The following is a 22,859-nucleotide window of genomic DNA, read 5'->3' on the forward strand; positions in this document are numbered from 1 at the left end:
ATAATGAATTAGATTTATGTGTATTGACCTAGAGAAATGATTCTCAATTTTGGCTCTAAAGACATTTTGGACCAGATAATTCTTTGCTGTGGGAGCTGTCCTTTGCATTGCAGGATGTTAACAGTAACCTTGGCCTCCACCTACTAGATGCCAGTAGCAACCTCCCTCCCCTCACCAGTCATGACAATCAAAAATGTCTCCAGACATTGCCCCCGGAGGGCAAAACTGCTCCCAGTTCTAGAGAACCACTAATCTAGAGTGATATGCAAGATATAGTAAGTGAAAAAGCAAGTTGCAAAATAGAGTACAGCCCCTTTTTGTTTAAAAAAAAACAAGTGTATAAACAATGGTTACATTATCTCGGATTGGATTGGAGGGGTAAGGAGGGGAGCATCTTAACTTTTTCCATTTACAAAAACACAAAACAAAAGAAACAAAAACTAAAACACTCTAGTTAGGAAAAACTAAAAAGGGGGCTTCTCTGGTGGCACAGTGGTTGAGAGTCTGCCTGCCGATGCAGGGGACACGGGTTCAAGCCCTGGTCTGGGAGGATCCCACATGCCGTGGAGCAACTGGGCCTGTGAACCACAGCTACTGAGCCTGCGCGTCTGGAGCCTGTGCTCTGCAACGAGAGAGGCCGCGATAGTGAGAGGCCCGCGCAACGCGATGAAGAGTGGCCCCCGCTTGCCGCAACTAGAGAAAGCCTGCGCACAGAAACGAAGATCCAACACAGCCATAAATAAATAAATAAATAAATAAATTAAAAAAGAAAACTGAAAAGAAGACACAAGTAGTTAAAATAGTCTGTAGCTAATTGCTAGGGTTTAATATTAAACATACAAATTTTCCACTTCTTAATGATTTCTGAGTTACCAAATTCCTGTGGAATCCTGGAGAAATGTGTCACTCATATCAGAACAACCCCAACTCTTCTTTGTCTCACTGACAATATCCTTTTCCACTACTTCTAAAATATTACATTCTCTTGGCAGGCATCCTTCTGCAGACTTGTATGACAAAAGTGGATTTTACACTATCAGTTTGTCCTAATTTCTTTTTATTAGCATTCTTCACACATTTAGCTATTTCTCTTCAAAAATCTGAGCTGACTGTCCACTCTTCTGCATTCTTTTAAAGTTCCACCATTTCTTGCTTACGTCACTTCCAGTCCCCTACTCCTGGGATTTAAGCTATCTTATTCTTTTTTTTTTTTTTTAAACATCTTTATTGGATTATAATTGCTTTACAATGGTGTGTTAGTTTCTGCTTTATAACTAAGTGAATCAGCTATTGTATACATATATCCCCATATCCCCTCCCTCTTGCACCTCCCTCCCACCCTCCCTATCCCACCCCTCTAGGTGGTCACAAAGCACCGAGCTGATCTCCCTGTGCTATGCGGCTGCTTCCCACTAGCTATCTATTTTACATTTGGTAGTGTATATATGTCCATGCCACTCTCTCACTTCTTCCCAGCTTACCCTTCCCCCTCCCCGTGTCCTCAAGTCCATTCTCTATGTCTGCATCTTTACTCCTGTCCTGCCCTTAGGTTCTTCAGAACCATTTTTTTTTCTTTTTTTAGATTCCATGTATATGTGTTAGCATGTGGTATTTGTTTTTCTCTTTCTGACTTACTTCACTCGGTATGACAGTCTCTAGGTCCATCCACCTCACTACAAATAACTCAATTTCGTTTCTTTTTAAGGCTGAGTAATATTCCATTGTATATATGTGCCACATCTTCTTTATCCATTCATCTGTCGATGGACACTTAGGTTGCTTACATGTCCTGGCTATTGTAAACAGAGCTGCAATGAACATTGTGGTACATGACTCTTTTTTGAATTATGGTTTTCTCAGGGTATATGCACAGTAGTGGGATTGCTGGGTCATATGGTAGTTCTATTTTTAGTTTTTTAAGGAACCTTCTTAACTGTTCTCCATAGTGGCTGTATCAATTTACATTCCCACCAACAGTACAAGAGGGTTCCCTTTTCTCCACGCCCTCTCCAGCATTTATTGTTTGCAGATTTTTTTGATGATGGCCATTCTGACTGGTATAAGGTGATACCTCACTGTAGTTCTGATTTGCATTTCTCTAATGATTAGTGATGTTGAGCATCCTTTCATGTGTTTGTTGGCAATCTGTGTATCTTCTTTGGAGAAATGTCTATTTAGGTCTTTTGCCCATTTTTGGATTGGGTTTTTTTTTTTTTTTATATTGAGCTGCATGAGCTTAAGCTATCTTATTCTTAATTTTAGTCTTCAAATACATCTTTCAGAAGGCTTTTTAAAAGTCCTTTCAGACTTCTTTAAATCTAAGTAGTTTAAAATATCTACAGGCCACTCTAGAGTATTTTAATTCTGACTGAATAATAATAAATTAGTTAATTGGCATGGCCATGAAATATGAGGATACGATTTACACAGTTTTCTCATTAACTGAGGAGTCACTTTGTTTTCTTTACTTCTATGCCCATGAACATCAGCACGTATAGGTACTTGACTGATGCATCCCAGACCTACAGTATTTCAGAGGAATCTCATGGTCACACAGAAGGCGAAGGAGTTAGTTTTCTTGGCTTTATCAGCTCTTCCTGAATTCCACCTGCAATTTATGCCTTTATGATGGACCTGGTTGCCTGAGAGTTCCTGTTGACAAACAGCCAAGGTTCACAAACAAGGAACATTGACTGTATGTTTACTCGGGGCCAGGATTTGTGCTAAGCTTAATATGCATTTTCCAATTCAATCCTCTAACTTTCTGAATTAGATACTATTATACCTATTCTTAGCTAAGAGTGATTCCCTAGGCTACCAAGCTGGCTGGTGACTGCTTGATGGAGAAACTATGCTCTAGGGAGCCATGGTGCCACCACAGTGGAAGCACGTACTGACGGAGAGAGAGATGAATGGGGCTCTGAGCTCTGCACTGCCACCATCCATCCCCCTTTAACAAAAGCAACTCAGTTTTCATTTGTTTTATAAATTGAGATTCCTCACAACATTTCACCAAGAAAAAATGGGTTTTCCTGAAGCGGGGACAGTGTGAAAACCACTCCTGAAGCATACTGGTGGTGGGGCTAAGGTCTTGCCAAAACTTAGAGCCATCTACATGGTCTTCAGATCCAAAAACTGCTGGCCCACCTTTTCTAATCTCCCACAGGACAATACACCAAGGACCGTTAAAATATTGTCAAGTAACCTCTGAACCACGTAATCAATGCATCAAATTGTGCTAGCATTTACCACGGTACACAGCTCTCCAATAATAACTTCCTATCTGTAAGGATTACAGTATAAGATTAATGGTGAAAGTATCTCTTTAGAGAGTCAAGTACCTTTAGGGCCACCAATTATTAACAACTTCCTTAGGGAACCTGGAGATCCTGAAAAGCTACAATCATTTTCTATTATAAAAAAAAAAGGTAACCTTTAAAAGACACTTCCTTGGATCTTAGGATTTCTACCTAAAAAGAGAGAGATGTCAGCTCAGTTGAAAAGTGTTTACTGAGCACTTACTATGTGCCAGGCCAGATATCTTTGAAAACTAGAAAATTACCATACGATTCTTTTAAACATGACTCTAATTTAGAAGGGACTGATGAATTTACTATAACAAAGTGTAAGCAAGAATAATTCATATATACTCCTCCAAAATAGCTCACCATTTTTCCTACTAGTACTGACATGAGAAGAAAATGTATAACCATGGATATAGCCCTAAGAAATTTAATGCGTTTTTGAGACTTCCCTGGTGGCACAGTGGTTAAGAATCCGCCTGCCAATGCAGGGGACACGGGTTCAAGCCCTGGTCTGGGAAGATCTCACATACTGCAAAGCAACTAAGCCCGTGTGCCACAACTACTGAGCCTGCACTCTAGAGCCCACGAGCCACAACTACTGAGCCCACGTGCCACAACTACTGAAGCCCGTGCGCCTAGAGTCCGTGCTCCACAACAGGAGAAGCCATCGCAATGAGAAGTCCGTGCACCCCAAAGAAGAGTAGCCCCTGCTCGCTGCAACCAGAGAAAGCCCGTGCGGCAACAAGACCCAACGCAGCCAAAAATGAATAAATTAATTTTAAAAAAAGATATTACATAGATATAGACTGTATTTCCCCACACTGTACATTAAAAAAAAAGAAATTTAATGCATTTTTGTAAATCATTACGTTTCACTTATTAAAATTAAGCCTTGAAAGATTTACCAATGATCACTGAAAGGCAAAGCAACTAGTGGGTTATAAGAGATTGCTATTAGCGCATCCAACAATAAGGACTGAATGCTGGTAGCTTCTTCAACTCCTTTCACAATTATGTTTCATATGGAGAGTTTACTTGTATCACTTCCTAAACTGTTCATCATTTGGAAACAACTCATTCTCTCTTCTTATCTCACTCTGTCTTCTAATTGATGATATTAGATAAGAGTTTCTCAACTTCTGCAGTAATGACATTTTGGTCTGGGTAATTCTTTGTTGGGAGAATGCATCATATTCTTTGCTTACAATGCACCTTGAGCATTGTAAATGCTTAACAGCATCTCTGGTCTCTACCCACTAGGTGCCAATAGCCTCCCCTCCCCCACAGGTTGTGACAACCATATGTCTCCAGACATTGGCAAATGTCCCCTGCTGGGCAAAATCCCCCCCTTCCCGGTTTGAGAATGACTTTATTAGACAAATATAATGGAAATCATCTTCTTGAGGGGGAGGAGGAGGGAGTGTCCAAAGATTAGGTTCTGTCTGTGAAAACAGAACACATATGCATAAACAAGATTCAAACTGTGATACTGTGAAAAAAATAAGCTATACAAAAAAAAAAAAATTATTCTGGGGAGGGTAGCTACATTTGATTAAATCAGCAAGAAAGGCCTCTCCAAGATGACTTTTGAGCCGATATCTAAAGAATGAGGAGAAGCCAATCAGGAAATGAGGAGAAAGTATGTTCCCAGCAGAGGGAAGAGCATATGCAAAGTCTGAGGTGGGAGAGGGCTTGGCACTCTTGAGAAATGGAAAGGAGACCCGTAGAGGTGGGAGCCGGGTAGGGAAGGTGAACAGCGAAATGCAATGGGATTGGAGAGATGGGAATGGGCCAGATCATGCAAGGTGGGGAAATCAGGGGATGCTTCCCTGCAGAGGTGACCCGCTGGGCTGAGGTGTAAAGGAAGAGAAGAAGCTAACTGAGCTAGAAAAGAGGGAAGAGCGTCGTATGCAGAGAAGAAGAACTTGTACAAAGTCACGTGGCATAAGGAAGCACATCACGGATAAGTAAAGGAGAGGTCGGCATTACTGGCCAGGAAAAGCGAGGCTTGCTGTAAAGCTGGAGAGGCAAGTAATGGCCAAAGTAGCAGGCCTTGTAATCCATCCTAGATTTTATTCACGATGTAGAAGGATGCCACTCAAAGTTTAAAGGCTTGGTACCTATCCAGGGATATTACTCATTCCAATAAGTATTAACTGATCAGGGAAATTCCCTGGTGGTCCAGTGGTTACAACCCCGCCTTCCAGTGCAGGGGGTGGGGGTTCCATCCCTGGTCGGGGAGCTAAGATCCCAGATGCCTTGCAGCCAAAACACCAAAACATAAAACAGAAGCAATACTGTAACAAATTCAATTAAGACTTTAAAAATGGTCCACATAAAAAAAAAAAATCTTAAAAAAAATATTATCAACGGACAAAGGACTAATCTCCAAAATATATAAACAGCTCATGCAGCTCAATATTAAAAAAACAAACAACCCAATCCAAAAAAGGGCAGAAGACCTAAATAGATATTTCTCCAAAGAAGACATACCGATGGCCAAGAAGCACATGAAAAGCTGCTCAACATCACTAATGACCAGAGAAATGCAGATCAAAGCTACAATGAGGTATCACCTCACACCAGTTAGAATGGGAATCATCAGAAAATCTACAAACAACAAATGCTGGAGAGGGTGTGGAGAAAAGGGAACCTATTGCACTGTTGGTGGGAATGTAAATTGATACAGCCACTATGGAGAACAGTATGGAGGTTCCTTAAAAAACTAAAAATAGAATTACCATATGATGCAGTAATCCCACTACTGGGCATATACCCAGGAAAAACCATAATTCAAAAAGACACATGCACCCCAGTGTTCACTGCAGCACTATTTACAATAGCCAGGTCATGGAAGCAACCTAAATGCCCATCGACAGATGAATGGATAAAGAAGATGTGGTACATATATACAATGGAATATTACTCAGCCATAAAAAGGAACGAAATTGGGACATTTGTAGAGACGTGGATGGACCTAGAGACTGTCATACAGAGTGAAGTAAGTCAGAAAGAGAAAAACAGATATCGTATATTAACGCATATATGTGGAACCTAGAAAAATGGTACAGATGAACCGGTTTGCAGGGCAGAAATAGAGACACAGATGTAGAGAACAAATGTATGGACACCAAGGGGGGAATGCGGCGGGAGGGGTGGGGTGGTGGTGGGATGAATTGGGAGATTGGGATTGACATGTAAACACTAATATATATAAAATAGATAACTAATGAGAACCTGTTGTATAAAAGATAAATAAAATAAAATTCAAAAAAGAAAGTATTAACTGATCATACTTCATGGGCATCCATCAATTGTGGACAACTTGGATTTAATTATAAATAGTATAAATATATAGCCTAACACCTCAACTTATGTTTTGAAGAGTACTCAAGGATTAATTTTTGCAATCAGAACGGTCATTCAGAATGGGCAGGCCATGGACTTCTAACAGGAAGCACATTGCCTTCTATCTATAAGTACAATTCAACGAAGCCTTTGCGCAACAATGCCTTGATGGTTTGTGTATGTCTTGGTAGGGGCAGTGCTCAGCTGAGGCTTGCCTCTCTCTCTACCTGATGAAAGAGCCTCTTTGTCTTTTGTTTTTTTAAAACAGGAAACCAAGGAATGGGGGATTTGGGGTAGAGGTCCCCCGTTTTCTTAAATTGCCTGAAATCCAGTCTACTATTGAACGTTAATCATTTGAGTGAATGGTTAAATATCTGAATAATTTTATATTAAAAAGGAAACTTTACATCACTAGCATAAATTAAAAACTGGAATCACCATAATCAATGTAATGCCAGATAAATACTAAGTAAAGGAAGTATTGAATAATTCCATTACAGTCCATCTAAATATGCAGATCTGCCTAAGGTTCTGAGCCAGAGTTCTGCTTTCTCTTTTTTAAAAAGGATGAAAGAGAGATGTGAAAGACTCATTAGCCCCAAACTGAAACTTCCTTCTTGACTTAAGATTGAAAGAGAACGGAAAGTTGAAAAAACATCCCTACTGTGTAAATCACTGTGTTATATTACCATGTCCATACTTCATATAAGATATGTGGGGTTTGGGGGGATGGGAATGGGTTGCTCTTATTTCTTTAGCCAAGAAAACTCTCCCTCCTCTACATATTCAAATCTTTTTCACTCCTACTTTCGGCCTGGGAGCAAGGACCTGTCCCTCCACGAAGTCCTCTCAGAGTGAATTTCCCTTTCCTTCTCATGCCTGGAATTTATCTTTGTGGTGCATACTTGGTGATACATAATCACACATCCTCCTGTTTTGCTTATTTGTTTCTTTTACAAATGTAAGATATAAGCTTTCGAATAGATTTTTAAATTTTAAGTATCACACCTTATTCTATTTTATCTATTTATATTTTTACTCAGTTCAATGATGCTTACTTCCATCTGAGTTGATTTTATCACAAAGGATTTTTAAAAATCTAACATGCAAATGTATTTAATGCACCTTCCATCGACATTTACAAGTAAATATTCTCTGTAACACTGCAACATCAGGTTTTCATAATAAAGGGTAACATCTAATTAAGAAGCAGATAACCCAAATATATTAGAAAGTGCGACTAAATACATTTTCACTATGAGCTTTTTAAATCAATATTTCTTGAGAAATGGAGTAATTAATTATCAGTAATAAAAATTGCTTTGTATTAATAAATATCAGAGAACTACAAATAGGAAATCCAGTAATTTTATGCTCAATTATTTAGTTATGTCCTATAGCGGGGTTAAAATTTTATTTCCGAATAAACAATCAATCAACATTTACGCGTAGCAAGTGCATTGCTAACCCAAATAGAAACTGAAACAAACACAGTCGTGCCAAATACACCAATGATAATTACAGACCTGCATACCCTAAACGTTATACTTATCAAAATATCTGCACCGAAATAGATATTTTTACTTAATAACTACTCTCAGGGTTATAATCAAACATACCTACACATGAAAGTTTTGTGACAACCAGTCTTCCCCAAAGTTAATGAATAGTTTCTTAGCAAAATAAAAATTCAAGAGTTTATCATAAAACAATGGTATTTTCTTATGTACCCTCTAACTCCTTTGTTTTACCAAGGAGTCAGCTCTGTGTTGATTTTATTCAATCCTAAATTAAAATTTTAAAGAGGAATTCCATTTTTACAGCTGTTGATACTTTTTTAAAACATTTTTTTTTAAATTTATTTATTTATTTATTTATTTATTTATTTATTTTTAAACTTCAATAGAAGGATAAATTTTTTTTTTTAATTAATTTATTTATTTATTTTTGGCTGTGTTGGGTCTTCGTTTCTGTGCGAGGGCTTTCTCTAGTTGCGGCAAATGGGGGCCTCTCTTCATCACGGTGCGCAGGCCTCTCACTATCGCGGCCTCTCTTGTTGCGGAGCACAAGCTCCAGACGCGCAGGCTCAGTTATTGTGGTTCACGGGCCTAGTTGCTCTGCGGCACGTGGGATCTTCCCAGACCAGAGCTCGAACCCGTGTCCCCTGCATTGGCAGGCAGACTCTCAACCACTGCGCCACCAGGGAAGCCCCAGCTGTTGATACTTTAAACCTCCTCCCCACCTCCATTTTTATTTAGTATTAAGGTACGCTCTTAATAACAAATAAATATTCTTTCATTATCCTTTCATTCATTCATATATTCCACAAATATAATATTTATTGGGAGCCTCGTGTATTCCAGCCCAGACACTGTTCCAGGCCTGAGGATGACAGTAGCAAACAAGACAGATGAGGGGACAGGACAGGCTGTAAACAAGCAAAGGAGACCGTTTCTAAGGGTGACAAGTGAGGCCACAGTACAGGAGTAACTCTCATCCCTCTAAAAACTGTTTGAGCCATCAAGCCAGTTTTATTTGGGAATCTGAGTGATGTAGAATGGTGTGTCTTCTGTCCCTAACCCACAGGGAAATACTGCCAATTCTATAGAAGACTGTAACTGTAGAGTATATATGTTAAAAACAAGATACAGGGAAATAAACCATAGCCTAACTTTTTAATAACACGTTTCCTTGAATGGGATAAATCAACCACGTAATCACGTGTTGCCCTTCACAAGAGCTAATTGAGTTTTGTAGAAGTTTGGAACACGCCCTCCTTTAATACATGATCCTAAAGTTAACTCAACCTTAAAGACAACGTTCATATGTTCCTGGTCAGTAGGCATTTCCAGGCCGAGAATAAAGAATATTTCTTTTAAGCTGTGTATGGTACAAGGCTATTTGCTCTACCGAGAAAGGCAGCTCATAAAATGTCTGTGGCTTGGGTATTTTGGGCAGACGATTGTCCAGGTGTAGCAACAGTTAATTAAAGTCGACTTTGGACAACATGCCTCTTTGAAGCAGTCATCAGACTCCGAATTTTTCTGTTACATGGAAGGGACACTGCTGACCAAGAACTCAGTTTGATAAATGATCAGTCTCTAATGATTAAGAACAATATATAGCACCTAGTAGGTGCTCAGCAAATGTCTGCTAGAGTTAATATGGTTTTAATTATATACTTTGGCCTTGGAACAGATAGGTCCCATTCCACTCAAAGTGAGTTATTTTGCTTATATAAGATGTGCCTTTTCTATTGTTAATTTACAATAAGAATACATTTCGACCATGACCTGACCAAAAATAAACATTACTGAGTTAATCGTTCAATTTGTATGAGAACTTGTTGGTCCCCCCAATGGCTAAATGGTAATCGTCCTGTGGAATTTAGCTCTGCAGCCTCTATTGACAATGGCAATGAACCTGTCCATAACAATAATAAGGGCTTGTTTTAATAGAATGTTCCATGCATTAAACACATTAATGACCCATGAAATAACTGTTTTATCTGTAACACATTAAGCTACATTGCTAAAACGATGTATTAATTGAAAAGTCTGGGATTTCTCTTAACGTAAGATTTTGGATAGTACAAAAGTGGCATGAAAGTTATTTTGTGAAAATAAAAATAATTCAGAATTAGACCCCTACTAAATGACTGTACGAAAAATCAAAACTTCTAAAATAAGCCTGGTAATTTTAGGAGTATTATTTTGATACATTCTTATTTTTCTGATCAAAAATGATGTCTGTCTGGATTATGACATAAGAGCTTTGTGAATATTTTAAAAGCTGGTACTTTTCTTCTCTGTGTGCATACCTTCTGTAGGACTTTTTTCTCTCTTATTCTCTTTCCATAACGGGTACAGAGACTGCCATACCCAAATTTAGCTCCCTTACTTCCATCTTTGTCAATTTTCTAGTACTATGTTTGATATTATCAGAGCACCAGTAGTGTTTTCTATAAATATGTGCTATCGCAATTAAGTCCAAAGCAATATCAAACAGGAAACGTCGCTCTTCCAAACACGAAACATAATGCACGAAGAAAAAGTATGTGAATTATCAGTGTGTTTTATAAATTCTCTTTTGGGGGGCATACAAAATATCAGACTAGAGACAATTATTTTACTGTCTGTTTCTTGGATATCAAAGAGAATTTTGAAATTCATCAAAGCTAACCTTCTGTTATGTACAACAGGCTAAGCTGAAAAGAATGTTAACAAGTTCAATTTTCATTCAATCAGCACTACTGCTCTCTGAAATGTTTCATTGCAGGAAAGAAATAAAAATAATCTATATGGTAATTATGAGGATGAATCCCCCAGTAACTTTCAGCTACATGAAAGGTCAGTTCTATTCAAGATATTTTATCAGTCCCCTGCACATACTCCTGTCCTGTCATTTTAAATCTGAACAGCATTTTATTTTCCCATTTACTGCTACCTGCAGAATTAAGTACTTAAGCCAAATAAGAAAAAAAAAAAAAAAAAAAAGAAATGTTGAATGCTGGCAAAGGCTATAATAGCATAGAGATAAATCGTTCAGCTGCTCTCTCTCAAGCCTCTAGGGCTGCAGATTTTTCTTCTCCTGGTGCACTGTGGGTATTCAAAACTTGTTCAACATGATTTCATTTCATTTCAGGCACTGCCTGAGAAAACTAAATTACAGAATCAATCATACAGAAGGTCAGAGTGAGACTTCATTACAAGTATTGCATGCTTGCATGAATATCTTTCATTTATGACTGACCCAATATGTCACAATAGCTGTCTAGTAAAAATAATCCACTTTCTGAAATTGATGTACTACTGATGTCAATGCTACTCAGCAGACTGGGCAGATTACAGAGAGGTGTTAAAAAAAAAAAAAAAGAAAGAAACCCTTTGGAGCGCACGTTGTAGATTTTTAGGATTGCAATCTTTTGTAGATTAAAATAATTTCCAGATGATCATCTGAACTGACAATAATGCTTAGAGGTAAAGAATTTTTAACCAAACTATGACTGTTGATTTCAACTTGCCAGCGACATCCTGTGTGAAAATACACATATCCACAACAAGCAAATCAAGGTTGTTCTTTGAAGTCACAAATGCATCGACTTTCAATTTTTTCAACAATTCGCTTTTGAATACCAGGGCATTATTTGCATATTTTGAAATGGGAATGCTAATTATTAGACTCTTTTTAATCCCCCCCTTTTCTTTTTTGTTCCTGCTTTCTGTTTTTTAAATATAATGGCAGGAACTTAAGGAAGATAAACATGTTGTGCTGGTTGCCAACAAAAATGCAGCTAATCAGTAATGTGACAAACTGTCACTCTTTCTAAAGGAAAACCAATGAAGCTCTGAAGAAAAGCTGGTTCAATACCCCATAAACAAGCTGGCTTTTCTTCTTATATGAAAGTCTTAATTCACCATAGCAATCCTTAACAGACAGCCATATTCATTTGGATAATAAAACTTCTTACTTGCATAAGGTATGATAGCCGGTGCACACTGGGAAGCCGAGTGCATGATGTATAAAGTATTATTTATTATTTTTCTGGTGACCTTCCTAAGGGAAATCTCCGAGGAGTTGCTGTGGAGCATTATGATGTCGCCAGCCACCTCGGTACCCGGAGGGAAATATAGAAGAACCTTGACATAACCTATTTTTAACCATGCCTCTGGCGATTCTGAATTCAAGTTTATAGGTGAACATGTCAGGTAGTACATAGAACAAAGCCAACGACACATTGTATTCATCATAATTCTGTCCTGGTACATTTTATTTTTTCCAACATTTGTGATTTAAAATCCCATGACATTTCTTCAAGATGAAATTCTACTAGAATTTTCAACAAGATTAGTTTGTTTCCAGCCAAAATAAATATCACTCGGGTTCAGCAAAACTTCAGAAAGGCACCAATAAATGTGATGAGGTCCACGTAAATACCATGACACCAGCTTGCACTTGGCTAAAGTACTCATACTTTTAAAAATCAATGAAATAAATTCAACGGCTTGAGTGATTAGCAATACATTACACAAGAAGCATTAAAAATTGAGTCCTCTCTTCCAATGCCAGTCCGTGAAAGCATTGTTCTTTAAGTGTATGTGAATATCATAATTATTTTATGATTCCATCTTTAGTTCTTTCCAATATAGTAAATTCAATTGACCATGAAATGAAATTTCATAGTCAAAATGCCTCCTTTACACTTTTTTTATAGCAGCAATAACAGTTTTATAGCTTTAAGGCAAGGTAATTCATCAGATGTTTAATTTAAAGGCAGATTCTTATATTATTAATAAATATTTACCAATTTAATAAAGCACACATTTTAGCATGCATTATATGGTCTTTTAACTATTTCCCTAACTTAAATGAGCCTCGCTGAGCATCTATGAATAATGGTGAACCCTGGGCAAACTCTCTTGGTGACTAAACACCCTTTTTATTTTTATTATTTTCCAGGCACAACACTGCAAGGCTGATTATAGAGGAACAGAGGACAGAACCCTCCCTTCCAGTGTCAAAGGGACAAAAGTGTAAGAAAGTCCACAGGAAACAATTATTTGTGATGGCGAGGAACGTTTATGAATACTTAATGACCATTTCCCGACTGTTCCTTGCATTCTTTTCTGACAAAAAAGTAAAAATAAAAACCCTGATGTTCAGCTCAAACACAAAAGATCACAGGCAAAGAAAAGTATGTTGCCGCAATCCTATTTGGGAAAGTAATCTTATATTTCAGAGAGCACACTGAATCTTTGCACTGCTAATCCACTACATATTTGGCAATCATCTGTTGTTAGCTGGGGAATTAACAATGAAACCAATAAACATCGCTGGCATGGTCATAATGTGCACAGAAATATGTAAACAAGCAATAGGAATTGTTTTTTGTTATACCAACACATCTGTTTCATTTTATCAGGGTTAAAAAAAAAAGCCCTATAAACTATTAATCTGGTTTTAAAATGTCTGCCTAGTACCTCACCTAGATAGACACAAATGCATTATATACTATGGTAGGAAAAAAAAAAAAATCCCAGCAGAAGAGTTTAAAATACTTAAGCAGATTTACTCTGGTGATTGCTAACTATAATTGCACACTAAGAAAAACAGAACCAGAATTATTGCATTAGTAACCTTGGCTCTCTGGAGGGCCTTACTTGATGTTTACCACAATAAATACCACAATTAGGTATATTTCACACAATAACCCGCTCTATATTTTTCTCTGCTGGTTATAAGCAATTATTCTTTCTCCCTTTCTCTGTACCACAGTTTGATATTTCATCTCAGGTAGGAGCAAATCATGTATCATAAACGTGATGCTTTAATCCAACAAATGTGAAAGACCCGGGCACTTGATAAGGGCTTCCATTTCTAAAAACTCTCCTGGCCAAACTTTCAACTCAAGTACACCTCTTTGTCAAACCAAAGGCAAGGGAAGATGGGCTGCTTTCAAACCAATGAATCAGACTCCTCAGAAACTCATTTCAAACCAGAAGGATCTTGTTGGGTCCTCCTCTTTCAAGTCAACCAACCCTGAAAGCTCTTGTCCCACACCAGGGATTAATCCACTACCTGCATTTAAATGGCATTGGGAGGAACAATCCACAGGTCCACCGGTGCATAGGCACGAGCATGTTTTAGAACATGGGCTCTCAGATCTTTACCCTGAGAAGTACAAACAATAACTAAAACACTTTCAAGCAGTAAATTTGCTGCCTACCATATGCAACCCACTGCTATGAAGCACGCCATCTTGTTCCACGAGATTTCTTGAGATTGTAATGGAAGGAAGATCCAGGCTTTGAGGGGGAAACTGGGGCGTGAATTCACTTCCCTGGGAAGGCAACGGATCGCTGAGGCCTTGAAAAGGTAGAAGTACATCAGGCATGCCCAGAGCGGGGTCCGACTCTGGAGGCGGCGTGATCGGGGGTATTTCAAACTCCTCATCCCCGAGGCTTGGTGTATGGAACGTCTGCTAAAGGAAACAAAATACAGATATCTTCATATTCTCTTCCTATATCTTATTTCTCCTTGGAGGGAAAAAGAAAAATTTCGCATGAAAATACTACATAGCTAGGCCAAATATTTATTTCTCAAATGAAAATATCTTAAACACAGATTTCCATATATAAAGTTTTGCTGATCATTCTGATTAAAGATTTGAGTCTCATTATCATATGATTTTAATGGAGTATCAGTATTAACAGTTTTTTAATGCGTACTTAATTAGCAACATCTGTCTTTGTTGTTAGTTGCAGCACCAGCGACATTAGATTTGGCTACATAACAAATTGCCACTTTATTGATATGTTAGTGAAACGGCTCAAACGCTTACATTATCCACATGCTTCATCAAATGCTGACGATTTTGTGAAGCACACACACAACATTAATCCAGAAGTGAACATTACACATATTTACTTTCTGCCACAACATATAAAACAAGTGATATTGAATGTATGGTTTGCTTTTTAAATTTCCTTATTGGTATATTCTCAAGTGCAATGAATGCTTCCATGGAAATTGTTACTGTCTGTAATAAAGCATTTCATATAAGGATTATCAGAGTATATATATCTAGGGCTTTTATTTAAATTGTAAGGAGAGTTATTTTCTTTTATAGGAAGATTTCGATATGTATTTATCAGAACACTTTTCTTCCAGTCTTCAGCTTTTAAAGACCATAGAACGAGCATAGAGATATATTGATAGAAATGTTCTAATTCCATGGATGTTGCTCAATTACCTAGACAAGTGTTATTTCTCAAGACCTAAGTAAATAATGCATTGTTTTCTTCATGGCTACTTAGATTCTTAAAGATAGTGTTTTCACACAGGGCCTTGGGATGCAAATCAGGGCTGCCTTGCTGAACCCCATGAATTATCTTTCTTAAAATAGAACTTGGATTTTGTGGGGAGAAGGGTCAAGGTCTAGAATATTTTTTTGGTAGGGTGAAGGGGTTCGGGGACAGCTCAGATACTTTTTATTCCTAGCTCAGAGGGTCAACATTATAGTTCATTTATTATTAATAGTATTTTTTTGAAGAATGAATTGGTGCCAGATAATTTGAATCTGTTGTAACTGGTTAAAAGAACTAATTAAGAGCTGAAAATCATCCTTCTTCAAGCTATCAATGATGATGTAACTTAAGAACCATTTGAGAGAAAATAGAAACAAATGCAAGGGGAAAAAAAAAAAAAACATTTCTTGCCTATAGAACCTGTCAACTACTATTTGTATCTCACCAGAAATAAAGAGGTCACAAGCTATGGGAGTCTATGGCAGGACAATTGAACATCTTGAGGTTCTTAGCAGATTCAATAGATGCAAAACATTAGAGCATAATAACACATTTGAAAGCTAGAATGAAATATTAGATTTTCTGACATATTTATTCTAATAATGACCCCCCAAAGGATGTCAATTTCTGACTGTGGTACCCCAAGTTCTCAAACACAAAGGGATGAATTGGCCACAAGCGTGGTTGGCTAATGAATGTAACCCTATGGCTGCATTTGCCGTTATTTTGGCACTAATGTGGTCTAGTAACAGATGCAACTGTAATTTGTGACTCATTTGCTACCCCATTACTGCTTAATGAAATCTAACATATCACATTAACAATACGGATAAACACTCATTCTTGATATGTGGCATTTGGCTGTTTTCATTACCACTGTAATTAACACTTGAAATATTATTTCAATAAATATTTAAAGTACTTTAAAAATGGTCAGGGTAATCATGACACAGACAGAAAACATAAAGCAAATGTGTGAATTTCAAACTCAGAGCATCCTGGTCCCCGTAGTGTTATCTACAGGGCGATACCTATGGGAAGGGAATCAGTTTCAGGCACAATTTCGACTTTACAGCATCAAATCTAAAGTCTTCCTGAATTAGTCTGTACTCATTAAAATGTTAAAAAAACAAATAAATTTACTTTTAATGCAGTGATTGGGAAATTAGGCACATACTATAACATAGTGCATTAACATTTACTTGGGCTTTATTTTTTGTTCAAGAAAAGATGTACAGTGAAATAATTATAGAAGATTACTTCTTAAATTCTAACATGTCTTAAGTGAGGTAGTTAAAATTAAGGAGGTTGTCATTTTTATTTTTGTTAAGGAATAAAGAGAGATCTTACATATTATGTGTTCCTCCAGTATATTTTTTTAAAGACAAATTAATTTTGAGCTAGAATTTAATATATTACTATTTCATAACCTAATAAAATAATACCATAATATTATATTATATAACTAAGAAAATGCTAAAATCTTAAATGACTTTTAAAGAGGGGTAATCCATTAAATATAAAGCTAAACATTCCTTAGAGAAAAGAGTAATCACAACACTGGTTATCTGAGATAATAAAAATAACCAAGTATGGCAGCAACCAAAGAAAAAGACATTGACTTTTGCAACTATGCCATATGACCAATATCAGATTAATCAGTTAGCGTTTATATGATTACTTTTTACAGATATTGACTTTCCAGTGTTTACCTTGTACATGTTAAAGTAGTATGTACATGATTAAATACCATCTGTACTGAGATGTTCAAAACATTTGTTCCTTTTGATAAAAATGCAAATCTGGAGAACTGTTGTATCAACATATAACAGCCAATGTCTGACACGGTGAATTATCACAGCTGGAATTAAATTGTCTCTGAACAGCTGCTGGCAGTAGAGCTTTCATCAATGTTTGATTCAAATGTAGGGAAAAAAATCCTACAGAATGAAACATCATGTTGTCCTTACAGATGGGGTTTGTGCTCATTATCACAAACAACACAGCAGCCAGTGCCAAACAATATTCCCTTATCTAGGCGGTCTCCTTGGTTAGAGAGATGATGGTCACTGCAAAAATGATTAACCTACGGATACTCTTAGTTCTCGATTCCCCAACTTTTTCTACTAATTTCTCCAAGTTAATTTCTTCCATACCACTTGCTTCCCTGTAACTGAGATCATTTACGAAGCCATTATGATTTTCATTCTCTGGGGTCAAGCTGGTCCAGTTTCCTATATCTGAATGTATTTGGAAAATGAAGACTTTTTATTACAGGAATCACAAGAGGAAATGTTCCATTTGGACAAATTTCACTTCTGCTTGTTCTTGTTTTAAAATCTTAAATCTCACACGGTCTACCATATTTAGGAAACCATTTCTTTTTTAAAAAATTTGTATTGGAGTATAGCTGATTCACAATGTTGTGTTACTTTCTGCTGTACAGCAAAGTGAGGCAGTTATGCATGTACATATATCCACTCTTTCTTGATCTAACCAAGATGGAGGTTGTTCTGGAGGGCAGGCCAATGAGACCAAGACAGCAGCCTTAAGTCACTAAGTAGGGAAGGCAGTGAAAACAGCAACAAAAATATGTTTGTTCCATGGGCACTGGTAAACTGCAGACAAACTCAGAGCCACCAAGGTGTTGCATTTCAAATCCATCGACTTAATTTTCCTAGCTATAGCCGAGTCTTGGAGCATGCCCATTCATTCATTCATTCATTCATTCAATACATATTTATTTAGCATCTACTATGTGCCAGGCACCGTACTCGGGTGTGGGACTCTAACAAAAACACTCATTTTACACCACTCTCACTGAAGACCCCAGAAATTGTAATACTGTTCTGCCACACTGTTCCCAAACCATGTCAACTTAATGAAATTATCCCCAGAGCTGTGTGAAGTTTAAATATTTTCTATTAGGAGTCCCTTCCATCCTAGTTTCCAAATATAGTTTGGATAGATACTCTATCCTTTCTTATATATTTACTTTTGCTTGCATCTATATTCTTTTCATCAAGAGATGTGTATGTGAATTACTAACGTTCCTAACAGCCTATGGACGAATGATAAAGACTTGTCAGGTTATTTTCTCTTCCAATAGGTTTTTCTCGTTTTTCCTCCAAAGTCGTTACCTCGTGCCACGTAATAACAAGGTAAATTCAATACTTGGCTTTTCCCTTCAAGCCTGTTAAATGATCTAAATAACACACAAAACATGAACAGATACATTAAGGCAGACACCTACCTCGCTGGCTGCAAAGAAAGCGTTGTTTGCTTCAGCCATATTCATGTAGTTATTGTTATTTCCAAACTGAAAGAAAACAGATTGTTTTATGTTAATATGCAGGATCATAAAGAATTCTGGGGGTTTACTTACTGCTCAGATGGGATCTGGAAAGAATGTTGGTGTTATGAGATAAAAGGGTGGTTTCACTCGGACCAAATGTGAACTGTGACAGATTGCACTATGCTATATGCTGTCGGCTGGTTCCCTCAGAAAATAAAGCACCGACTTAAGCTAACGCGATAATTCTAGAAAATAGTGTTGTTTCTCATCGAGACTAATAGCAAAAGGAGACAATTGTAAACATTTGGCCAACTGGTCACTAGTGGGTGTTGTTTATCGAACTAGCATTTGTCAGAGGTTAGCAGGAAAAGAGTTTCCAAGAAAATCACCCTGACACATTTTTAAAGCATGTTGGGATTTCATAGCTTACTTTTCAAGAACAGATGTCACAAGTGTGGGTAGGTTAAAATGTGAATTAAAGTGAATAGAATTCAATTCCCAGGACTCAAATTCTATTTTCCCGTGAATGGGGTGTGGCATGAATATAAATAAATAATAAGACTAAAGAATATTTTTTAAATCTCCAGAGTTTAAAATGATATCTGTATCCATCAGAGCTGTTGAAAACAGTGGTATTTAATCTCTCAATGTAACATTAAGTGCAAAGAGGTTTAAAAAATAAGCGGGATCCTATGAACACAGCAATTTTTATTTAATTCCCTAACACAATAGCCCATTCAGGCCATCACAAATAAGACTGTATCAGCATTTCAGACATAAGCTCTTTCCTTCTAGAGACCTGTTATCAAAATGTAAAACTTGGATTTTGGCAGAAACGTATTTTCAGGTTCAGATGGTCTAAGTAGGAACGTTTTGTTGCTTTAAACATTCTCTTATCAGTCTGGCAATGTGGAAAGGCTCTGTGAGCATAATTATCCAGAGCTATATTATTTTCATGATTTTTAAATGGTAAAAGAATGCCCTTCTTTTTATAAAGTGTATTATTTCCTTCCTTTCATGCATCAAATAACACATAGGTTTGGTCTCCACAGGGTGAAATGTATATCCATTCTCTATTATAAATAGAGCTAGTAATTATTTAAAGTAAAAGGCACAATTTTCCCAAAGAGATAGGTACACAGATAGATACAAACACACAGATAAATACAGAGAATCAATATAGATACAGACACATAGATATGAAAGACCCACATAATCCTCCTCCCAATAAACCCACAAGCACTTATTTCTGGGGGGCTCTCATCCTCCGACTCTGAACCTGTAGGATTCCTGCACAGAAGCGGGACTGACACGCTGCCCTTTCTCATGTCAGGGATCCAAGAACTAAGCAGGATTTATACGGAAGGCTCTAAGGGTTCCAGAATGTTGTTATGGTCTACAGAAGCAAAATCCCACCCTGTAAAATCACACCTAAATACATCCTCACACGAGCCCTCAGATTCTTTTGGATAAGTATCTTTATAAGGATTTATGAAAGATGTATTTGTTAGCACTTAAGAAAGCCCTTTATCTAGTTTCTCTGAAGGCATGTGATATCAAAAACACATGGTGATGGCTTCACCAATGTATACTTATCTCCAAACTCATCAAGTTGTATACATGAAATATGTACAGTTTTTTTGTAGGTCCATGATACCTCAATAAAGTGTTTTAAAAATCATTTAAAAAATAAACACGTGAGCAGGAGAGCATGAACACACACACACAGTTTTCCCCCATTTTTTTTTTTTTTACAACGTTAAATATATGCAAGAAAAGGGATAGGTTTCTACCTTGGAATTTTTGATGAATGAATGATTTTAGAATTAAGATCTCGGGCCTCCATTTAGAATGTTCTTTTTGGAGATTTATGAGAACTTGGGCCACGATGTATATTCCACGTACCAATTCCTGACTCAAACCTCCCGAAAGCCTGTATCACAACTTTACTGTTATTTAAATGTAGGTTTTGTTGGGGAATTAGAAATCCATTTAAGGCAAACAGCTCATTATCAGAGAGCATTTTTTTAAAGATTAAACTCACTTATTATCTAATAGCACCTAAAACAACAAAGAAAAATAAAATGGCTATTAAACGAAGGGCCTAAACAATTCAAAAAACAAATTAAGCTTAGAGTGAAATAAGAACTGGGTTAGAAATCCTCTTCTGAACAGTTAGTATGCGAATGTAATTACTGAAGAAACCACAGCTAATCAGCTGTGAATTGTATCCATTAATTAGTATTTGCCCTGGAGAAATGAGAAAATTCAGTAACAACGCTGGCACGGCGGCGTGGTGATGAGCCACGAGACGGCTCCCATCGTGGTTCCTCAAGCAGGTGGCTCCAGTGGTCCACGTAATTTGAAAAGCTCTCACCTGAAGTGCTGAGCTGGAATTACAAAGCACTCCTCGCATATCTTTTGTATCTATAGAAGGCCTTAATTAATGGCTTTTAATTTGGAAACACTCGGCGATCAGGCGGGAACAGCTATAAATCATTTCAAATGGAAGCAAAGGTTCCTATTCTGTTTGGGGTAAAATATCTCCTCTGCACAGATGGATCCAAACGTTGCCTTGTTGCAATCATCTTTCTTCTGTGCAGGGGGCTGGGCCCCTGGTTTAGAGAGGAAGGGTCGTCAGAAAAAAACAAACAAAAAAAAATACAGGATGCCCAGTTAAATTTCATTTTTAAATATACCACTTTTTATTTTAGTATAAGTATGTCCCTTGCAGTATTTGGGATATACTTATAGAAAAAAAATTATTCTTTATTTATGGGGGATTCAAATTTAACTGCATGTTGTATGTTTTTATTTGCTAAATCTGGCCACCCGACTGCCATGGTGGACCTGATCAGGAAGAAAGGGATCCCACGTTTTCCTGGCTTTACCTTATCGAGTAATGCTAGCTTAATTTTATTTATTTTCTTTTAAAACATGACCTCTGAATCTTGTGTTGCTTGTTTCATGTAAGAACAGGTTCAATTCTGAGAGAAAAAGTGATCCTTTGGGGCGGATCTCTAATATAATGACCTCAGAACAGTTAACTTTAACTGAATTGTGTACAATTAAATTTATGTTCTAAGAGACCATGACATGGCTAAACACATTATATTACAAAAACCCTAGGTCCACGAGGGAAGGGGCCTTAACTATGTTCACTGCTGTCTCCCCTAGAACTAAAAACAATGCCTGGCCTGTGAGAAGCCCTCCACTATTTGTTGAAGGAAGGGAGAGAGGGAGAAAGGTCGATCGCATTTTAACTTCAGTGTATCATAATCAACCATCCTAAATGGAGCAATTTTATCCCTCACTTTTTTACAATGATAATGATAATAAGGGTTTACCCAGTGAAGTCCTCTACATAATTTCATTTGACTTTCCAGAGCGGGACCAAATGTAATTTATTTTCCCAAGAACCAGTTAGAGAAATATAATTACTATCCCTATTTTACAGATGGACACACTGAGGCTTTTCGGGGTCAGGCAACTTGCCCAAAATCACAGATACAAGCAATGAAGCCTGACATCCCTCCTGCCGCATAATCTGTATCACTTAGGTTCCAATCGCAGCAAAAAACTTGAATATTTCACTCAGTGATCAATTTCAAAACTTTATTTTTAACGATCTTACTCAAAGCTTTAATTTCCCAGAGAGTATCTCGTTTACTAAGTCTAGTAAAACGTTCCTCAAGAAAAGGGTTCCAAAGTCCAGTAAGTCTGGGAAAGGCTGCGGATCACCGCGCTCTCTTGGATCAATCACAGTGCTCACTGTAAAGTTAAAGGCTCTGAGAAGTCCTGCAGTTCACTCTTCAGCAAATATTTCTATGCCTACAACATGCAAGACACTGGAGGCAAAATGACGCAAAAGATGGCAAGGTTCCTACTTGGACACACCTGACTCTTCTTTAACTGGGAGACGGTAAACTTCCCTCCCAGGTTCGCTGTGGAGCGCTTCCTTTTCATTTCCCTCACGACACCCTGTGGGAACACACTCTGGGAAACCTTGTTCCAAATCCTTTATTGACAGTACTTTCTTACTCTCCCTAGAGCCTTCTTATAAAAGCTGATATCGTAATTTTGCACCATGGTAAAGTTTATGCA

General features: G+C 37.4%; 1 protein-coding gene across 2 annotated transcripts in view; it reads right to left on the reverse strand.

The window, feature by feature from the left end:
• The window catches only part of TOX3 (TOX high mobility group box family member 3), a 133,963-nt gene that overhangs the window by 40,196 nt on the left and 70,908 nt on the right, over positions 1–22,859 (reverse strand). Inside the window, exons 2-3 of one of the 2 annotated variants that reach the window (XM_082438907.1) lie at positions 18,714–18,779; positions 14,380–14,631 (exon numbers count right to left, since the gene is read on the reverse strand). In XM_082438907.1, the coding sequence (XP_082295033.1) occupies positions 14,380–14,631; positions 18,714–18,779 (318 nt within the window). Of the gene's footprint in view, positions 1–14,379; positions 14,635–18,713; positions 18,780–22,859 lie in introns of both variants that reach the window. The other variant, XM_082438906.1, reaches the window with a different exon arrangement.

Source organism: Balaenoptera physalus (genome assembly GCF_965194825.1).
Source record: "Balaenoptera physalus genome assembly, chromosome: 19".
NCBI classification, from domain to species: domain Eukaryota; kingdom Metazoa; phylum Chordata; class Mammalia; order Artiodactyla; family Balaenopteridae; genus Balaenoptera; species Balaenoptera physalus.